The sequence below is a fragment of the Ochotona curzoniae genome, unplaced genomic scaffold (genome assembly GCF_017591425.1).
Source record: "Ochotona curzoniae isolate NIBS_2020 unplaced genomic scaffold, NIBS_Ocur_1.0 scaffold_2453, whole genome shotgun sequence".
NCBI lineage: Eukaryota > Metazoa > Chordata > Mammalia > Lagomorpha > Ochotonidae > Ochotona > Ochotona curzoniae.
The window spans coordinates 23,226,271-23,247,563 of NW_024467094.1; the positions used below are offsets into that span (position 1 = coordinate 23,226,271).

The following is a 21,293-nucleotide window of genomic DNA, read 5'->3' on the forward strand; positions in this document are numbered from 1 at the left end:
ATTGCTTTCCCAGGCCACAAGCAGGGAGCTGGATGGGAAGTGGAGCAGCCGGGATTAGAACTGGCACCCCTGTAGGATGCAGGCACCTGATGGGGGAGGATTAGCCAACTGAGCCATTGCACCAGGTCCTGACTCTCGGGTTATAAATCTTCTGAATGAAGATAACAATTCACACCCTTGTCACAAAAATTAAGAGTTAATATATATTATGCAGGAAAACAAAAAATTCTACTAAGAAAACAACAAATAATGTGAATTTTTGCACTTACCTATATACAGATAAATAACTTATTTTTGTATTTGATAATATGGATGCCGTGGGAATTAAAAAGGTATTTATAGCTCTCTGGGTATATTTACAAGAGCGATTCATGAGTCTGCTTTCAAATGTCAGTCTTGACAGCATGCTAGAAAAGACATTTCTTTCAACTCTTCTGGGTGGAAAAAATGGTCAACTAAACCTATTGGGAGGGAAAAAGTCTCTGAAGTACCTTAGAATACCACTGGTGACTAGTGCTGGTTCATCCAGCGACTTGCTCTAATTTGAGCTGGAAGGAAAGGAATTTTTTAAAAGCATTTATTTCTCTCTTCCCTTGCCCTGTCCCGAGGGGAGCTATCCGCGGCGCTCCTGCAGTGGCCGCCTGCTGCCGGCAGGGGCACGCCGAGGCGGCTCCGGGGGGCGGGCCGCCGGAGCACGAGAGCTTTGTGGTCGCTCTCGGCTTCCGTTGAGGACGGCAAGATGGCAGCCTCCGAGACGGTTAGGTTACGGCTTCAATTCGATTATCCGCCGCCAGCCACTCCACACTGTACAACCTTCTGGCTTCTGGTCGACCTGAACAGATGCCGAGTCGTCACGGATCTCATCAGCCTCATCCGCCAGCGCTTCGGCTTCAGTTCGGGGGCCCTCCTGGGCCTCTACCTGGAAGGGGGGCTCCTGCCCCCGACGGAGAGCGCGCGCCTGGTGAGGGACAACGACTGCCTGAGGTGCGCGTGGCGGCGGCGTGGACTGGGGGCCGTGGACTGTGGGCGGTGGGCTGTGGGCCGTGGACTGTGGGCGGTGGACCGTGGACTGTGGGCCGTGCGCGGTGGGCCGTGGACTGTGGGCCGTGCGCGGTGGGCTGTGGGCCGTGACTGTGGGCCGTGCGCGGTGGGCGGTGGGCGGTGGGCGGTGGGCCGTGCGCTGTGGGCGGTGGGCTGTGGGCCGTGGACTGTGGGCGGTGGGCCGTGGACTGTGGGCCGTGCGCGGTGGGCGGTGGGCGGTGGGCCGGGCGACCCCGCGGCCCCGGAGCCCGGCGCGGAGCTGGGGGAGGCGTGCCTTGTGTTGCCCAGGCGTTGGTTAGATCACTCAGGTGTTTGGGGTTCAGGTAGAGGAATGGAGACATGCAAAGATAACCCCAAGTGTGCTTTTGGAAATTAAACAACAAAGGTTGCACGGGTTGCCTGTCCAGGAGCCGCCGGATGCGTGGACTGTTGTGTGGCTGCCTGGAAGATGCGAAGTGGAAATGTGGTCATTCCAGTTCAGATCGTTCTGGGGCTTCCTCACTTCCCCTGCTCCACTTTAGACTTTTTTTTGTTTTTAATGTATTTGAAAGACAGATACCCCATCTGCTGTTTCGCTCCCCCAAATACCCACAGAGGCCAGAGCTTTACCAGAAACTCAGTGCAGGTCTCCACCATGTGTCAGGCAGGAATCCAGCAAGAGTCGTCACTGCCACCTCCAGGGGCACGGATTAGCAAGAAGCTGGAGCCGGAGTCGGAATGGGCGTGGAGCCCAGGCATGGGAGAGGTGGGCAGGCATGGGAGTGATGGGCATCCCAAGCAGCAGCATCTTTTTTGAAGTTTTTTTTTTCTTTTTTTTTTTTTTGAAAGGCAGATTTTACAAAGAGGAGAGATAAAGATCTTCTGTCTGCTGATTCACTCCCCAGGTAACTGTAATGGCCAGAGCTGAGCTGATATGAAGCCAGGAGCCAGGAGCTTTTTCTGCGTGTCCCATGCAGATGTCTCCCAGGTATAGGGTCCCAAAGCTTTCGGCTTGATGCTTTCCCGGCCACAAGCAGGGAACTGGATGGGAAGTGGATACAAACCGTAGCCCAAATGGGATGCCACCACCTCAGGTGGAGGATTAGTCAGTATTCCAGCCTCTCTACTTTTTAAAATGTCCAGCTTCAGGTAAATTTTAGCAACTGAAAACAGACAATACTGTGTTATGTTCTCAGAGTTAACCTTAATGTTGTTGGAGTAGACCAAAATACATATTTTCATGATTCTAAATGTTACCTTCTCATGTGATACAGATAGGTCGAATAGTTAGACTAGATTACACTAAGAACAGGAAATAGTTGAGAAAGGAGATGTTACTGTTGGAATCTCAGGGTACATGTAAGGATGGATAGGAGCTGCTGAGTGGTCCAGGTGCAGCTATGCAGGCAGATGCCAGCCTGGCTTGGGGGAGAGATGCTTTCAGCCAGCAAAGGATTCTGTGGAAATGCAGGAGTTCCTGAGAGAAATTCGGGGCAGGCCTGAGGAATAACCTTGAGTTTCTAGAGGCATCGCTGACTCTTGCCCCAGGGCTCTGATGTCATCTGCTTCCAGGCTGAGGAGGGTGAGCTCCTACAGGTGACACCTGACTCTCCTGGGAGGAGGAGGTGCTGCCCGAGAGGGTGCTGAAACAACACCGCACACTGTGGCTAACTGGACCGTTTCAGCCGTCCAGGATCAAGGTGCTGGCAGGTGTCTTTCTCCTGAGGCCTTTCCCGTTGGCGTTTGGACGGCTGCCTTCTCCCTGCATGGTCTCACAGTCTTGCCTGCTTGTAAGGACACAGGTGAGATGGAACTAGGAGTTACCCCAGGGGGCTCATCTTGACTTGATCCACTCTTCAAAAGGCCTTGACTCCATATAGTCACATTCTAAGGTGCTGGGAGTTAGAATTTCTTTTTTTTTTTTTTTTTTTGAGATTATAAATTTTTTTTTAATATTTTGACAATCTTTACATAGTTAATTAGGGTAAAAAGGTTCAAGGGCTATAGGAAAGTGGGTAAGACTATTACTTTTTCCATATTGTTTCCTTCCTGTTTAAAGGGGGGTATTAAGGGAGAAGGCCCACCCAATTTCCCACCCTCCCCATGTCCCAGATGTAGGGTCTGCTCTGAGGTTCTTGCTCAAGTGGATTCGATATTTCAACAGTTACGAATCGCTGCCAATCTTGCCACTCCAAGCACTGTGAGGTCCTTGAAGAATCCACTGATTGACATAGTCCATCATAGAGTCTCTGTTTGCCTCGTATTTCGTTGCCAAGATATAGCTGAGATGATTGGTTGACCTGTCTTTTCTCTTTTCTTGGTTAGGGGGGAGTTAGAATTTCAAATAAGAATTTTAATGGGATGCGGCCAGCTCATAAATTCCCCGATGAGAGCTGGTTACAACAATTGATTTGGAGAGTGACAAGGTAGAATAGAGATTTCCTTCAGGAAAGAAGTTAAGGGCATTCTCTTTTAGCTCTTTGAATTCTATGGCATTTAGTGTCCAGTGAAGTGGTACCGATGGGTTCTCATTTCATGTTACTGTTAAGCGAGGCTCCTCGGATGTCCACTCAGGCCATGTCGGTGAGGCACAGGGATCTCGCGCAGGGTGAGGACAGTTGGCTTCCTGGAGCCTCGAGTTGCGGTTGCCCACGCTTACACAGCTCTCAGTCAGCCGACCCTGGGTGTTGTCTGCAGCGCGCTGGCAGTTTCTGGGATGTCAAATACAAGAGCTGTTCCCTCATGTCAAGGAGCATGCCTGTCTAATGCCCATGGATAAAGTTGGACATAGACTGCTTTTGTTTCTGGAGCATATATAACCATTCCTTTTCATATTTCTCTTAAACAAAAAATTGTTGTTAATAGTTTAAGGGTCCCATGCTGTAGCATAGTGGCTAAATCCGCGTCTTAATTCTCACCTTGTAAGCGCTGGGATCACCTATGGGTGCTGGTTCATGTTCCAGCTATTCCACTTCTTTCAAGCTCCCTACTTGAGGCCGGGGAAAGCAGTGAAGCATGACCCCAAAGCCTTGGGACCCTGAACCCATTGGGAGACCCGAAAGAAACTCCTGGCTCCTGGCTTTGGATTAGCTCTGCTCTGGCCATTGTGGCCACTTAGCAAGTGAACCAGTGGATGGAAGATCTTTTTCTTTGACTTCTTTCTGTAAATTTGACCTTCCAACAAAAATAAGTCTTTTAAAAAATTATACTTTAGGGCCTGGCGTGGTAGCTCTGCAGCTAAAGTCTTTGCCTTGCATGTGCTGGGATCCCATATGGGCACCAGTTCTAATCCCGGTGGCCCTGCTTCCCATACAGCTTCCTGCTTGTGGCCTGGAAAAGCAGTCAAGCATGGCCCAGCCCTTTGGGATCCTGCACCTGTGTGGGAGATCTGGAAGAGGCTCCAGGCTCCTGGCTTTGAATTGGTGCAGCTCTAGTTATTATGGCTACTTAGGGAGTGAACCATCAGACAGAAGATCTTCCTCTCTATCTCTCCTTCTCTCTGTATATCTGCCTTTGCAATAAAAATAAATAAAAAAAAATCTTAAAAAGCACAGATTGAACAAACAAAAGACAAGGAAAAGTCTGGTATTCTGATCTTCAGTACTTTTTTTCTCCTAAGATTCATCTATTTTAGAAAGGGGGAGACAGAGATTTCCACCTGCTGCTTCATCTCCCAGATATGCTCCTATGGGATGCCAGCCTCACATGCAGCCCCTCCTTTATAGTTCTTGATTCATGAGACGCCAAGCTGTCATTTGGCAGTTCAGGAATTACTTTCTTGGGGCTGGCACTTGGAACAGTGGATTAAGCTGCTGCCTGCAAAGTCAGCATCCCATGTGAACAAATGTTATATCAAGTTCCAGCTGCTCCACTTCTTTTTGCATATCTTATTTATTTTTATTTTAAAGGCAGAACAGATTTCCGAGGACGCAGAAAGATCTTCCATCTGCTGGTTTACTCCCCAAATGGCTACAATGTTTGGAGCTGGTGCATCCCGAGCCAGAAGCTTCTTACAAGTCTCCCACATGAGCACAGGGTCCCAAGGCTTTGGACAATCCTCCACTACTTCCTAGGCTATAGGCAGGGAATTGGATGGGAGGTGGAGCAGCTGAGACACAAATTGGCAACCATATGGGATCCCGTCGCGTGCTCGGTGAGGGGATTAGCCATTGAGCCATTGAGCCATTATGCCAGGTCCCACAGGTCCACTTCTGATCCAGCTTGCTACCAGTGGCCTTGGAAAACAGTAGAGGGTGGACTGAGTACTGTGTCTCAGCACACAAGGGGGATCTAGATGAGGCTCCTTGGCTCCTGGCTTTGTCCTGGCCCAGCCCTGGCTGTTGTAGACGCTTGGGGGGTGAATCAGCAGATGCTCTAACTCTGCCTTTCAAATAAATAAATAGTTTTAAAAGGAAGGGAAATTACCTTCTTATTGTTAGTTGCCCAAGTTTCCAGTTGGGAACAGAGGGGAATGTGTTTTTATTGTTTAAGTTCCTGGTCATTCAGAGTTGATCTTATTTCTGTACACTAGCTCTTTATCTAGATTTGTATATGTCTGGATAGTTGTGTTTTCTGAAGAATTTTTTTTTTAATTTCCACATTACTGTACTTTTAATATATACTTTTATCATTTATCTGCACCTTTCCCTGGTAACTAAAAAAGGTTGGATGAAATACAAAGCTAGATGTTAATGCAGCATGAGTTTAATGTGTGTTTTAGTATGCATTTTTGAGATCCACTGTTTGCCCCACATTGAGGATACTGTCAAACTTGGCATCATCAGGGTGCACATGAAAAGATTAGCTGTTGCCGGTTCGTGGAGGAACAACATTGCCTTGTAGTAGTGAAGTAGTTATGAATGAGTGTGTATTATAGTTCTTCAGAGTCATAGAAAAATGAAAGATGCACACACACACAGACACTATAAGGAATTGTGAAGGCTGAGACCCCATGAGCTGCAGTTGATCAGCTGGAGAAGGAGGAGAACCTGAGCTAAATCGCACAGTCAGGCAGTAAGAGCATTTTCGCCTTACTTTGGCCGTTGTGTTCTCTTTTAGGTCCTCCTGGGTTGGCGGAGGGTCATTGCACTAGGGAGGCAGTTTGCTTTAGCCAGCTACCAGTTTGATCTCATTCAGAAACACAGTCACTGACATACCTAGAATAATGCTTAACCCGATATCTAGGCATCCTTAGTCTAGTCAAGGTGACGCACACAATTAACCATCACAGAATCAGAATGTCATGGAATATTATAGGTGGCTGTAACTACATCACAGAATGTAAGTTGCTCAGTATCTCCCTAATTGTAAACAAAATGAACACAAAACCTAGTTCTAAAAACAACTTGCATTTCTTCCTTTAAAAAAAGATTCATTTTTTTTTTTATTTGAAAGATAGATTTTACAGAAAGAGAAGGAGAGATAAAGTCTTCCATCTGCTGGTTTACTCCCCAAGTGGCTGCACAGCCAGAGCTAAGATGGTCTGAAACCAGAAGTTACAAGCCTCCTCCGGGTCTCCCACATGGGGTGCAGGGTCCCAAGGACTTGGACCATCCACTGTTCTTTTCCTAGACCGTAAGCAGGAAGCTGGATTGGAAGTAGAGCAGCCAGGACATGAACTGGTGCCCAGTTCATATGGGATGGCAGCATCACAAGGTGGTGAGTTAGCAAGCTAAACCACTGTGCTGGCCCCAAACAACTCACATTTAAAAGCAAAAAAAGATAAATCAGTATAATCCCCTTTTAGGTTTGGTAGCATACACATAGATACAGTAGAAAGACTATGTGTGTATGTTTGTTTGAAGTTAGACAAATTGAAGATCAGTTGCTTTTCTGCTTTTTATCAGCTGGATTTTGGGAAGATTGCTTGTCTAGGCTGTACTGAATATGATTCGTAAAGTGAAAGAACTTCTCCTTTGTGGTGGTTTTTAGATTAGAGATAATCTGTAGGGAATTTTTGGGGTGTGGTCAGTATTGGAAAGTTGAGCATAAGTGACATCATCTAGGCCATTTTGTCCAAGGCAGTCCTTTGTCCATAAGCAGTGCAACATTTTATCACTCTTACCAGGAAGGAGGGACAGGTCAGTGACACTGTGCAGCATCCTCTGGATGTATAGCTAAGCCCTGGAGACGTATTTATGCAGTTCTCATTCTAGCTTTCTCTTTTCTTTTGACAGAGTTAAATTGGAAGAGAGAGGAGTTGCTGAGAATTCTATAGCAGTCAGCAATGGTGATAGCACTAATTTATTACCTAGAAAAGCAAAGAAGCGGGCATTTAAGTTGGAGGAGGATGAAGAAGCTGACATGGGTAGCAGGTATTCAAAGAAGCATTGGAAAAGTCAAGAGAACAGTAACAATAATGAGAAAGCCTTGGTTCTGCACACAAAAGCTGTCACAGATCAGGCTGTGAGGACAAAAAAGAAGAGAAAGAAGAAAACAACGTGTGTCACAGTGGACAATGAAGAAGACACCAAAAGGAAATCGCCAAAGAAAAAGGAAAAGTGTGAATATAAAAAGCAGACCAAGAGTCCCAAGTCTCTGAGAGTGCAGGTGGCGAAAGAGTGGCGCACCCGGAACTGCAGTCCTCCAAAGAGTCCTGCTAAAAACAGCCTGGTGAAGGCCAGAAGGAAAGGTGGTGCAGGCACTGCTTCCAAAGACATTCCCACTTCCTCCTCGGAGTCAGAGTCCATCCATGAATCCATCAGCGATGGGCTCAGCAATGCCCCCTCGGATGTCAGAAATTCCTCAGAGACAGCAGCCACTGAGTTAGCGAAAGAAGAATCCTCTACCAAAAACGTCCCTGCAACCAAACTGCCTGCCAAAGGTGGCTTTAGTCTCACTCCAAGCCAAGGCAAGGCCACCAGAACATCATCCTCTAGTTCAGACTCCAGTTCGGACTCGGATGACCAGCGTGTGTTGTCTAAGAGCACCTCAGAGGGTGCTGTAGGCTTCTTCAAGACAGCTGGCCTCTTTCCAGCCAAAGTCTGCCCAGGGCCAGGACTGTCCTCGCAGGTGCCAAGTGCTGCCGGATGGAAGTTTTCCGACCTAGGTGGTGGCAGGCAGGCTCCTGGTCCTCCTTCCATCGCCAGTCTCTCCACTGGTCTAGGAAGAGGATGGGGTCGAGGAGAGGACCTTCTTTCTTTGAAGGGAGCCAGGGGTCGGGGCATGCGGGGCCGGGGGCGGGGACGAGGGCATGCTGTGTCAAGCGTTTTAAACAGAAATGCTGACTGTCAGAAGCAGAGGCAGTTGAATGAAATAGTAACAAACTCATCAACTTTTATCCAGGTAAGTATGATGACCTTTCTCCATTCCCATGGACTGTGTTTAGAGTTCATGTTCTGAGTTTGGTTTTTCATCAGTACCCAAGTCACTTGACTAAGAACTGTTTTCCAGAATCCAGTAGAGACACACAAGAAGGATTACAGTCTGTTACCACTCTTAGCAGCTGCCCCGCAGGTTGGAGAAAAGATTGCATTTAAGGTATATTTAATTTTATTTATCCATTTAGTTTTTTTTTGTTGTTGTTGTTGGAGAGACACAGAAAAGAGAGAGTTCCCATCTGCTAATTTACTCCCCAGATGCCTCCAGCATGGCTGGACCAGGCCAGAGCTGGGAACCTGGACCTCAGCCCACGTCTCCGAGCTGGGTGGTGGGAACCCAGTCCCTAAGCTGGCACCACTGGCTCCTGGGGTCTTCGTTGGTAGGAAGTTGGAGTCACGAGCCATAGTCAGGCTTCAGAGCAGGTACTCCGGAAGGGAACATGACTTTTTGAATGGTGTCTTAACTGTTAAGATAAAAAGTCCATTCTTATGGTATGTTTTAAAACAACAAGAGTTACAACAAAAATGGCTAACTGCATTTCCAAATAAACTTGTCGGATCACCTGAAATGGTATTTGTAAGATCCCTTCTCCCTGAACCCCCGACTGTCACAGATTGATAGGTTGTAGGGCCCTCCTGGTTTATTGTGGATGCAGTTACCCTTCATGGGAGGGAAGAGCTATGCAAATGTGCAAGTATAAGTGAGCTTGTGTATCTGTGGCTTTTTAACAGCTTTTGGAATTAACATCCAATTATTCTCCCGATGTCTCTGACTACAAGGTAAGGTTGTTTATTTAAAAATCATTAAGCTGTTAACATATTTAATAAAACTAAAATCATATTTAATGCTACTCATGTGGATAATATAGAATTTTTGAGTAAACTATGTTATAAAATTGAAAAGTAGCAAATGAAAATACTAGAATATAAATTTTGAATAATTAAAACCTTTCTATACTGTTTTCCTTGTCCTTGAAAGGAGTGTGGAATGCGAATTGATGAGCTTTGTTTTTCGTTAAATTTTTTCTAGTCAGTTTGAACACAGAAACTTTTAGAATATCCACTCCCTCACGATCCTAAATTTTAATTTAAAAATAGTAAATAGCTCTCACCCAGAAAATTGGATTATTTTTATCATGGCACCTACTTTATATATTTGTGAATGTCTTTTGGTTCTAATAGTCTAATATGGTCCCTTTTGCATTATCAGTTAACCATGGTGCATTCACAGGTATCATCCTTGAAATTCACTCTTTATCTGTGTGAGACCTGACCCTGACATATGAGCTTTCTCATGATTCAATAAAACCTTGTCTCAATCAGTAGGATTGCTTTTCCTGCTCGCCTCCCCCCCACTACTTTTTTTAAAAAATAATTTTATTTTGAAGAGTTTTATTTTTATTTGAAAGGAAGAGCTACAGAGAGAAAGAGAGACAGAGAGGGATAGTCCATTCACTGATTGACTCCCCAATGGCCACAGTGGTTAAAGCTGAGCCAATCTGAAGCCAGAAGCCAGGAGCTTCTTCTGGATTGGCCACATGGGTCCAGGAGCCCCAGGACTTGAGCCATCTACCAGTGCATTCCTAGATACGTTAGCAGGGAAATAGAGCAGCTGGGACCTGAACTGGCACCCATATGGATGCCAGGGCTACACCACAGCACCAGCCCCATTTGTTTCTCCTTTTTCCAGCCACAAAATTTTGTTAGTCTAATAAAATAAATACATAACTCCTAATGTGTACAGTGTTTATAACAAAATTTTTTACTTTCTTTTCTTGATATGATATATAGGATGATGTCTGTTTTTAATGTGATCATTGGTGATTTAACGCAGCAGTGTAGTTTGATTTCATCTGGATTAGTACCTTGAAACACTTAAAACTCCTGGTAAAAACCTTGCCTCAGAAACAGGCTAGAAGAGTCAGTTAACAAAAAGTCCTGGTAGGTTAGTTCTGGGTAACAAGTATTTTATCTTCTTGTTAGTTCTGGGTAGCAAGTATTACATTTTATCTCCTTAGCCATTTAGTATCTTCTGTGGCTAGGTGAACATATAATTTATCATCAGGGGATTTGTGAGTGAAAAGGGGAACACTATTAAAAATCATGCTGGAGGGAAGGATGTTCTGAAATAGCTTGGGAGACCAGGATGTTTCGTTAGCCTATCATAGATGATTGATTTGATTCTGTGATGTTTGAGGGAGTGACATGGAATATTGAATTGATAGATTTCATAAACTCTAAATTATAATCTTTTGGATTCTGTAGGTCAGTGCCTGCTCTGTGTAATTCAAATGCTTCTGAGAATAATTCTGGTTGTTCTTAATTCACAGTGTTAAGTCAATCTATAATTGTATTTAAAGACTTATTTGTTAGGTTAAGTGACAGAGAGAGAGAGGTCTGCCTACTGTTTCACTTCCCAAATGGCCACAAGTGTCAGGTCTGGGCTAAAGCAAGCCAGGAGCCAGGAACTCCTTCCCAGTCTCCCACATGGGTGCCAAGGGCCCTCATTCTTGCAGTGCTTCCCCAGACACATTTACAGGGAGCTGGGTTTGGAGCAGAGCAGCAAGGCCTGGGACCAGTGTTGCAGTGTGGTGGTGGCTTCACAAGCAGCAGCTTAATGCACTGTGCCACTGAGTTAGTCCTCCATGTTTACTTCCCCTGCTCGTTGATTTACTTCGTTTTTAAAAATTGAGGTAAAATTCATTTAATGAAGAATTTGCCAGTTTAAAGTCTAATTCAGTGATTTTTTTTTTTAGTATATTTACAATGTCATATGTGTTGACTTTTGACTTGGATTTTTATTTTTGAAAGGAAGGAAAAATATTAAGCCACAATCCAGAGACCGAGCAAGTAGACATAGAAATTCTTTCATCCTTACCTGGTGAGTCTTTTAGAAATGAACTTAAAAATTCAGCTTTTGCATACCTCAGTGGTTTTCTAAATGACCAATTGGGAGACGTTGTCTTTATTGTCCTCCACTTGGCTGGCCACCGCAGTGGACTGGCACTGTGTGCACACCCGTGTGAGCCCGCTGCAGCCCCGGGGCTGGTAGTCCTCCTAGCGGCATGTATGCAGGCTGAGAGGTGTGGGATTGTTCTTAAAGCTGTCGGGCAAGTTCTTACGCTTTATAATTACGTACTTTTATAAGAGTTGATATGAATGGAAGAAAACCAATTACAAAATAATTATTTCTTAGGTTGAGTGCTATCTTAGCATTACTTTAAAAATGCTGTTAAATTATGTGTGAGTGAGTCAGCTGTAAGAGATTGGGAGCCATTCTGAAAAAATTTTACAAGATTCTGTACTTAAATTGCCTTGCAAGTTTTGGTGTTCTTGAATACATTAAAAAAAAAAAAGAAGAAGAAGAAGAAATTGCAGGTAGTATATTAAAAGGATATGGGTTAGTTAGTGAACTCCTAAGGCTTAGCTTTATTTCAGAAGTTTGGCAGATGAACATACTTTTGTGTATTAAGTCAAAGCAAAATTCTTATAAATGCTTCCCTGTTTTATCCCTAATTAAGCCACTGTTGGTTCTGAAACCCGGAACAAGAGGGCTTGTGCTAACCCTGAGCTGGGCTGGAGGGTCCCTGACCAGAAAGCAGATGCACCTCTGGATCTTGTTCCTCCCTCCCTCCCTTCTTTCTTTCCTTCCTTCCTTCCTTCCTTCCTTCCCAGACCCTGAAACAACTATTTTTTTAATATTAATTTTTTATTCATTTGAAAAGCGGAGTTAGAGACACAGAGAAAGAGAACATTTTCCATTTCCTGGTTTCCATTCACCCCAAATGGCTGGGGCTGGGCCTGGCCGAAGCCAGGATCCCAGAGCTTCTTGCAGGTTTCCCCTATAGGTGCAGGAGCCCAAGCACTTGTGCCATATTCTGATTTCCTGGGCACATTATCAGGGAGCCGGATGAGAGGTGGAACAGCTGGGGGACCAGCACAGTGGCTCAGTTGACTAGTCCTCAACTGGCAAGCAACAGCATTCCTATGGGTGCTAGTTTGTCTTCTGGCTGCTCCACTTCTCACCCAGCTCCCAGCTTAGGGGTTGGGAAAGCAGTAGAGGATGGCCCAAATCCTTAGAACCCTGCAGCCACATGAGAGACCTGGAGGAAGCTACTGACTCCTTGCTTCAGCTCAGTTCAGCTCCAGCTGTTGCGCCCACTTGAGGAATGAACCAAATGGAGGATCTTGCCCTCTGTCTCTCCTTCTCTTTGTAAATCTGCCTTTCCAATGTGTGTGTGTGTGTGTATAAATATCTTTGAAAAAAAAAAGCTTGAAGAAGTAGCAGCAGGTAGAACTTAAAGCATCATCTATATGGGATGCTGGTACCTCAGGGGGCAGTTTTATCTGCTGTTTCACAATGTAGCAGCCCTGTTTTTTGTCTGTTTTTAATTAAGGTAAGGAATAAGAGATTCAAAATTCTAGTAGATAGAAATGTCACAGGGCCAATATGGTGACCTATCAGGGTTAATTTTCTGCTTGTGGCACCAGCATTCCAAATGGGTACTAATTTGTGGCTTGGCTGCTCTACTTCCAATCCAGCTCCTTGCTTGTGGCCTGGAAAAGCAGCAGAGGATGGCTCAAGTCCTTAGATCCCTGTCCATACATGGGCGCCCCAGAAGAAGCTTCTGGCTCCTGGTTTCAGATTGGCTCAGCTCCGGCCATTGCAGCCCTTTTTGCAGTGAACCAGTGGATGGAAGACCTCTCTTTCTCTCTGTGAATCTGCCTTTCAAATAAAAATAAATAAATCTTCAGGAAAAAAAACAAAGGATAAAGAAATGTAACAAGGTTTTTCAATAGAATTCCTATCTGACCTATACAGTATTAAGCAAATGATAGGACGTAACTTGTTTTTAAAGATTTATTTTATTTATTTGAACAGCAAAGTGGCAGAGGGAGAGGGAAAATGAAATCTTCCAACTGCTGCTTTACTTCCCAAATGACCCCAGTGGCTGGGGATCGGCCAGGCCATAGGCAGCAGCCTGGGTGGAGCTCCATCTGGGTCTCCCACGTGGGGAGCAGGAGTCCCTATATTTGGGTCACCGTCTGCTGCTTCCACTGCTTTCCCAGGTGCATTTCACAGGGAGCTGGATCAAAAGTGGAGCAAGTGGCACTTAAACTGGGGCTCTAATAAGGGACACCAGTATTGCAAGCAGCGGATTAATTCACTGCACTGCAACTCTGGCCCATGGATATACTACTGCAGTTTTTAGCCTCTTTCTGGTGAGGCTGCATTTGTAGAGGCCCCTTTCTTGGGAAGGGTAAACAGAGGAAATACCCTTGGTCAGATTCCCCAGCCATAGCCTGTCAGGTGCTGGCTGGTGATGGCAGTCAGAACTTCTCTCCGGGACACCAAGAAGTGGCTTCTTTTGTTCTCTAGTACAAGTACAAGGATTTTAGTTACTGCCCTTTAACACCAGTCTGCCAACACTGCAAGTCCACAGAGTACTGCTGGCTGTTCAGTCCACAGGTCTCTGTAAGTAACACATAACTCGTGACCAATCATATCTCTTTCCAAGTCTGTCAGGGATGGGTCATGGTACATGTGACACTGGGCTTACTTACACAAGCAGCAGAGTTGTACTGCCTCCTTAACTTGGAGTGACAACCCCACACAACAGTTTACAAAAATGGGTCATTACCATAGAGGATTGAGCAGCAAAAATAAAAGCACAGTGAATGAAGAGCAACAAGTGACAAAAAGTGATGATATTGAAGGTGCCATGCAAACGGAATTGTAGCGGCATTATAGAAGAAATGGCTGGTGGAGCGACTTTTGACAGCACTCTTCATGTGAACTGATTGACACGAACAAAGTAGCTGCGAGGAATAGGATGCTCGTGGTTCTGGACATGGCCCTGCCCATCCGAAATTTTCCATGAAGATGTCACAAAATGAAGAGGAAGCACACTTGCATTGCTATGTTATATTACAAGTTCAGAGGATAAAAGTGCTTGGAGCTGATTGAAACTTAGGTGGGTGCAGGGCAGTGGTGCAAGGAAGGCATAGAGAAGACCTCCCAAGTCATCGGACAGGAGGGCAAGCAGCATTCAGACCACTCTTGATGTATTTCTTACAAAGAAATTAAAACACTAAATTTTGATTTCTAATGTTAACATATGTTTGTTTCGGTGAAAGCTTTTGAAGCTCATGAGACCCCCATCCTCTTTCCCCTTGCAGTGATTTTGCATGGCTTTAGCTTGCATGGTCACATTCCACTGGTCTCATACCACTGTGCACATAGGTGCCTGGTGGGGGCAGGGCAGCACTGCACGTCCGCTTCCAAACACAGAAAGGCTGTCTGGGGATTGTCTTGTTCCCCTTTCTATCCTGGGACTGCTGGTGACAATTCCTCAAGCTCGTTTCTTTCGGATCGCCTCTGGCCAAGATGGCGCAGGCTGTTCCATGGTTTCCTGTCCTACAGAGCATCCCTTGCTTTTGTTTTCACACCCAGCTGTCTTACTGACCGCTGTTGTTGTCCTAATGATGTAACGTCCCTGCAGCTTGGGACTCATGAGAGGAGACTTATGTCTTTCCTCCCTGCCTTCTGGTTTCAGCCCTAAAGGAACCTGGGAAATTCGATCTGGTTTATCACAATGAAAATGGCACTGAGGTGGTGGAGTATGCTGTGACGCAGGAAAAGAAGGTGGGTGTGTCTCTCTCAGCTGATTACCTGGATCCTGGGAGTTGGCCTTGCTGTTTCCCAGACTGCCTGTGTTCAAATCATAAAGTATTGAAGTCCCAGGGGAGGAGGCCTCTCCTGTGGGGAGGGCAACAGCAGGTCCAAGTGTCAAATCGAGGCTCCGTCATGGACTCCAGAGAGCCTGTGGAACAGTCGTACCAGCAGGGCTTTGGTGGGCCCATTTCCTATACTCATTTATTTGCAGTATATACAGTCCCACATTTTTGATGAAATGTATTCCTGGAAGCAGTACTGGAAAATTGAATCTTGTAGGCTGCTTATTCCTGTATGAAGCAATCCTGAAGTAGACGCAAACGCCTGTAATCACCTTTTGTGCCGCTAGATGGCGCTCTCTATTCATCCATATGGCCAAGCATCAGGGTTGTTTTGTCCTATGTTGGTGTAATAGTTGCTGTTTTTAGGCAGCTTAGAGTAAGGGATGCTGGACTGCACAAGAGGGCATCAGTGGCCTGTGATGTTGCCAGGGCTACCTCGAGCTTTCAGATTTGGGGCCTCGTGCACTGGACAGATCAGATGTCCTGACCACCTTGGAGCCGGCCCTTACCGCAGCCTCCCACTCCCCTGCTTTTAGATCAAGGAAGATGAACTATGTGTAACATAAGACTTAGTTGCAAATTCTGGGTAAATGAGTTCCTGTACCCTGATTGAATTCAGTTTCCTTAGGACTCAAATGATTCTGGTTCTTGCTGTTAAGTACAAATGGAAATTTACTTGACTGAATTGTTTTAATTACTGAAAACTGTATGATCTGTTTTATGTCTTTCCTCAGATCACTGTTTTTTGGAGAGAGTTAATTGATCCAAGACTGATTATTGAACCTGCAAGTAATACCTTGCGTTAAGGACTCGTCAGAGTACAACTGTTCCAGTCTTAGTTTGTAAATGTCTTGTCTGTGAAAGTGGCTATAACCTGAAATTTTAAAAACAAAAAAAAAATAAGGATTTGAAAGTTGTATGGGTTTTTGTGTTATCTTCACTGCATAGGAAAAAAATCTACCTCATCATCTGAGAAACATGGGTATTGGTTTTGTAGGCTTTCCTTCTTCTCCTCCTCCTCCTTTTCCTCCTTCTTGTTCAGGTTAATTCCAGTTAACAAAATTCAAAACAGGACATTCCATGCAGGCATTGTGGATACCAATGTTTATGACTTTGTATTTTTTGGGCCGTCAACTAGCAACCATCGGTAGGAGTTAGTAATATCAAGTACAAGACAGTGCTGCATATCTTGTCTCAGTAAGTTTTATTCAGTAACATTCTAAAGCACTAAAGCATGTTACCTGACCTAATTTTTAAAAATATTTGAGTTCCATTAAATGTGGAATAACTTATAAATTCCAAGTATACTGTACTTGAAATGGTTGAGAATGAACAGTTAGTTAAGGACAATGTGTTAAAGAATCCTTCCACACCTTTCCCAGTACTAAAGTGAAGGATTCTCTAGCCCCTGTGTAGGGCCACAAAGCCAAGACCTCTTGCTCATGCCTGGAGAACAGGCTGTGCTTGTGAGAGAGCATGCGCCATCAGCTACAGGGCAGGCGGCAGGCTCTCACACAGCAAGAGGCCGAGCCTCTGGCTCCCGTGCTGCAGCAAGCACCAGACAAAGAAACATCCTTTTCTGTTACTATTCAACACAGAGCTTAAAAAGGCTGAATATATGCTGTAAAAATCGCTTTCTTCTATCAAAAGATCATATCCCTCCTTCAGCTTTGCAAATTTTTAAATAAAATCATCTCAAACTGAAAGTCCATGCCGGGTCCTCTTGTTGAGCTAAGCGTGGCAGGTCATGCTGCTGGTCTGCAGTCGCAGGAATGGCAGGGTTTGCTTTGACGAAGGATCTGGCGTTATCACAGTTGGGCCACTGTGGAATTCTCCAGATCCAGGAGCTGTGTGACCAGGGAAGGTGCCATTGTGGGTTAATTTGCTTGCACCGCTTGTGTGTGTATTACAGTTGGCTTTGTGTATTTGGGTGGAAAGGGCACCCCAGGAGGAGAAAGATTCGCGTAAGTGGTCTTGAATTTCGAACCATATTCAGTGTATTCAGCTTTGCTCTGTAGGACTTAACATTCCATTTACATGGAGCCACATGTCTTCTGGATCACCACAAGGTGCAGATGTATTTCTCACTGCTTGAGATTGAGAGGCTCAGGGTTGTATTCTATTTGGATTGGGAAACCAAGTAATATCACTTATCAGTGTTGAATGAGAAGAGGAGAGAGGAAGGTGAGGGTTTCGCATGAGAAGTACTATTGGGGATTGACGTTTGGCCTTGCAGTTAATATGTTGGTTAAAATACCTGTATCACGGGGCTGGTACTGTTGTGTTGTAGGTAAAGCCACTGCCTGCAGTATCTATCCATGTGGACACCAGTTCAAGTAACAACAGCTCCACTTCTGATCCAGCTCCTTGCTGATGTGCCTTGGAAAGCAGCAGAGGATGGCCCAAGTGCTTGGGCCCCTGCACTCATGTGGGAGACCTGGAGGAAGCTCCCAGTTCCTGGCTCTTGACTTCAGCTCTGGCCATTGCAGTCATTTGGGGAGTGAATCAGCAGATAGAATCTCTACCTGTGTGTGCAACTCTGCCCTTCAGATAAATAAATAGGTCTTTAAAAAAAGCAAACTTGTACCACACATGAGACTCTGGAGCAGCTCTGGCTCCTGGCTGTAGGCTGCTTCTGACACAGACGCTGAGGGAGTGGTGATGGCTCAGGTCATTGAGACCTGGATTACATTCCTGGCTTTCAGCTTTAACCTGATCAGACCTAGCCATTGTGAGTATTTGGGGAGTGAACCAGCCGATGGGCACAGCAGCTGGCTGGCTGGCTCTCTGCGTCTCAAAGAAGTCCGTGCCAGGGACCTTGCTTCATGGCTCCTGAGCTGTGGTCCAGATGCTGGCTTCCAGATGAGGAAAACAGGAAGTACTCGTATGTCAGCTCCTGTACCTAGAGGGCTGACCCATGGCTTTAGAGCAGTGACTCAGACCACCCGCTCAACCCAGTGCTGAATGACTGCCCAAGAGCTCCCAGGAGGCAGAGGGAGCACTTGGTGAAGTCACAGAGCAGCTCTCTGTGTCCCCAGGGTGCTTTGGTGACCATGCTGTCCTGAGATAGCTCTGTCCTGGACGTGAGTGGGAGCAGCCGTAGAGCACCTGCCTCAAATGCCCACCTCTCGCCTTGGGAGCTAGAATTTGTGACTTGGCCTCTACCACCCCCTGTGACTCAACTTTTTGTCCATATTTTGATTTTTAAGATGTTATTTATTTGAAAGAGTTGAGAGAAAGAGGGAGACAGATCTTCCATCTGTTGGTTCATTCCCCAGATGGCCACAGTGGCCAACGCTGGACCAGGCTGAAGCCAGTAGTTTCAGTTTGGCTTCCTAAAGGACTGCCAGAGCCCAAGCCCTCGAGCCACTTTCTGCTGCTTTTCCTAGAGAACTGGATTACTCCATGAATGCACAGCTGGTTTGATATTCAGTGTACATCATTTGTCACATTATCCATACATAGAAGAAACAGGATCACTGTTGCTTAGAAGATGACTTGATCAAGTTTAAGAGTGCCTCAGGTAAAGCATGATCATAAGGTTATGGAAAAGGTAACAACTTCACACTTAGGTTCAAGAACACGTCTGGTAATTTCCTCTTGGGAGGTGGACACCACAGGGCTTTCCACTGAGTGCATGTCAAAATCAGGAGGCCAGCAGCCCAGGGCCTTCCCCATCTGTAGGCGCTCTGCAGTCTTTTCAGGCCATCCTGCAAATAGGAGCAACAACCCACTGCCTCCCTAAGGGTTTTAGGATTGCAAATTGGATGCTGGCACCATGGCCACACTCTGAGCATCAATTCCTTGAGGGTGGCATGAATGGGAGTAATTGACAAATAGTTATATTGGCAGGTGAATTAGGTTTATCAAATCTGCTCTCCCTGTTTAACATTGCCAGCCAGGTGCTAGCTAGCCCAGGCCACATGTTCCCTGGTGACCAACAAGTTCACCTCTGACTTGAGAACATTGTCCTACTGGGGACCCTGATGATGGATACAGCCTATGTCCCCGAGCAGTCCAGGCTCACTGTAAGCCCAGGGCTCACGTGCCTGGGGCCCCGTTGGCACCCAGGTCTGCTGTGCCTGTGCTTCCTTTGTGCCCACAGTGTCTCCACTTGGGAGGCACCACTCGGCTCCACAGGAGAAGGCCAGGCTGTGACTGCATCTTGTTTCCCCCTTCAACACAAAGGCTGCTGTACACAGTGTGTGGCCTTCTGCTAATCTGGGCCCTTCTAACCCTCTCCGCGTGCTGGCCTGAGAACCAGGCCATCTCCCCCACGGTAACTAGTTAGAGCGCATGTCACAGCTTTCACTTTCTGGAAGCTGCTCCAACTCCTTCCTGCTTGCTTCCATGGCTCTTTGTCTTTCTCCTTTGCCTTGGAACAGCAGTAAAACAGAACCACTAAGGGAGCTAGGGTAGCCAGAGCCTGAATGCCAAGGTCAGTAGGCACGTAACAGTTGTAGGTTCCTGCTGCATAAGCAGCTCTGGGTGGTGAGATGACAGGCACACCTGGCCCAGCCCACCTCCAGGACCCTGCATGTGTGGTCAGGACTATGGAATCTGAAACTGGTTTTGTCATTTTTGCTGCCCAACCTGGCTCCAATGTAAACTCCATGCAGCTCCTCCCCAGACTCTGTGACACTGTCCCTTTTGCTCTTGAACACTTCAGCTTCTTGGGCGCATCCCCATTACCTGTACCCAGTTCAGGGAGGTGAGAAACACAGCTGAAATCATAAAAGGAAATGAGTTTAAAGGCAGTTTTGAAGAGAAAGAAAAAAAATCTTAAATTCCAATGATCTATATGTGTGTGTGTGTATGTTTGTTCGGTTTGGTTTCTCCAAATCCCAGAGATGTGATCACAGGTATTTTCAAATGCATCATGCTGTGCTAACAGAATGGGAGATCTTCCTGCCCATGTCTGGAGGTGTGGCCATGGGCTCCAGGCTTCACGGACTGTATGCTGGGAGAGCTGAGTGAGGAAACAGGAAGTATATGTGTTAAAAGGCAGGGTCACTAATGCCAGTGCAATGGCTCAACTGCAAGCCCCAGCATCCCATATGAACATTGGTTCGCATCTGTGCTGCTCCATTTCGCATGCAGCTCCCTGCTTATGGCCTAGGAAAGCAGTGGAGGAGATGGCCCAATGCCTTCGGACTCTGCACCCCACGGAAGGCCTAGAGGAAATTCCTGACTCCTGGCTTTCCATTGGTTCAGCTCTGGCTGTGGTGGTCATTTGGGGAGTGAACCAGCAGATGAAAGATCTTTCTCTGTCCTCTCTCTAAATCTGCCTTCTCAGTAAAAATAATTTTTTTCTTTTTTAAAAAGATTTGTTTATTTTTAATTGAAAGATATACAGAGAAAAGGAGACACAGAGAGGAAGATCTTCTGAGCGATGATTCACTCCCCAAGTGGGCACAACAGCTGGAGTTGAGCTGCTCATAATCCGGGAGCCCAGAGCCTCTTCTGGGTCTCCCATGCGGGTGCAGGGTCCCAAGGCTTTGGGCTGTCCTTGACTGCTTTTCCAGGCCACAAGCAGGGAGCTGGATGGGAAGCAGGGCTGCTGGTGCCCATATGGGATCCTGGTGCGTGCAAGATGAGGACTTTATTTATTTAAGTTTTGTGTTTTGTGTGTTTATTGCATTGCCACCGCTGGCCAGGCTCAGGCCTTGACCGCATACTTGCGCAGCGGGTACAGCCGCTCTTTCCGCTGCTGCCTCTTGGTCTTGAGGTTCTCCTCGTGCTTGTTGAGACGGTGGCGCATGGCGCGTGTCTCCTTGGGCTGCAGGTCCGGGGGCTTGTACTTCTTGCCCTTGTAGAACTTCCTCAGGTTTTCTTTCTGGGTCTGGTTGATGACTGTGAGGACCCGGGTGATGGACTTGCAGACAACGCGGATCTTGGACAGCTTGGACACCACGCCGCCGGTGACCTTGGCGACACGCAGCGGCGACAGCTCCACTTTGAGGTCAGCAGCTCCTCCTTCTTCTTGCCCCGGAGGTCCCGAGCCTTGATCTTGGCCATGACTGTCTCTGCCGCTGCTGCTCCAAGGGAAGGATGAGGATTTTAACCGCTAGGCTATCATGCCTGGTTCTTTCTCTCTCTCTCTCTCTTTTTGTTAAAGCAATGCCATTTGAACAGCTCCCACAGTGTACTTGTTTTTCAACTTTTGTTTACTCAAGAGAGAAATGGATTCCTTAAAGGATTACTTAAATGTTCACA

At 46.2% G+C, this 21,293-nt stretch overlaps 1 protein-coding gene and 1 pseudogene across 2 annotated transcripts; one reads left to right on the plus strand and one right to left on the minus strand.

The window, feature by feature from the left end:
• The first annotated feature begins 727 nt into the window (after positions 1-727).
• Positions 728-16,783, plus strand: COIL (coilin). 2 transcript variants are annotated; one of them, XM_041001088.1, is made up of 7 exons: positions 728-984; positions 7,197-8,304; positions 8,413-8,499; positions 9,072-9,119; positions 11,151-11,220; positions 14,897-14,985; positions 15,812-16,783. In XM_041001088.1, exons 1-7 carry the CDS (start codon positions 740-742, stop codon positions 15,881-15,883), a joined length of 1,719 nt encoding a protein of 572 aa, XP_040857022.1. In that variant the 5' UTR covers positions 728-739; the 3' UTR covers positions 15,884-16,783. The 2 variants fall into 2 exon arrangements, with proteins under 2 accessions (XP_040857022.1, XP_040857023.1); XM_041001089.1 differs by lacking the exons at positions 11,151-11,220; positions 15,812-16,783 and having other exon boundaries at positions 14,897-14,977.
• A 3,909-nt stretch (positions 16,784-20,692) lies between these two features.
• LOC121170018 lies at positions 20,693-21,120 on the minus strand (annotated as a pseudogene).
• Between the last annotated feature and the right edge of the window lie 173 nt (positions 21,121-21,293).

Excerpts from the sequence above, each read along its gene's own strand:
- COIL (XM_041001088.1), top strand. The coding sequence starts at position 740 with ATGGCAGCCTCCGAGACGGTTAGGTTACGGCTTCAATTCGATTATCCG. Across the intron at positions 985-7,196 it reads AGGGACAACGACTGCCTGAG|AGTTAAATTGGAAGAGAGAG; the intron begins GTGCGCGTGGCG and ends TTCTTTTGACAG. Across the intron at positions 8,500-9,071 it reads GAGAAAAGATTGCATTTAAG|CTTTTGGAATTAACATCCAA; the intron begins GTATATTTAATT and ends GCTTTTTAACAG.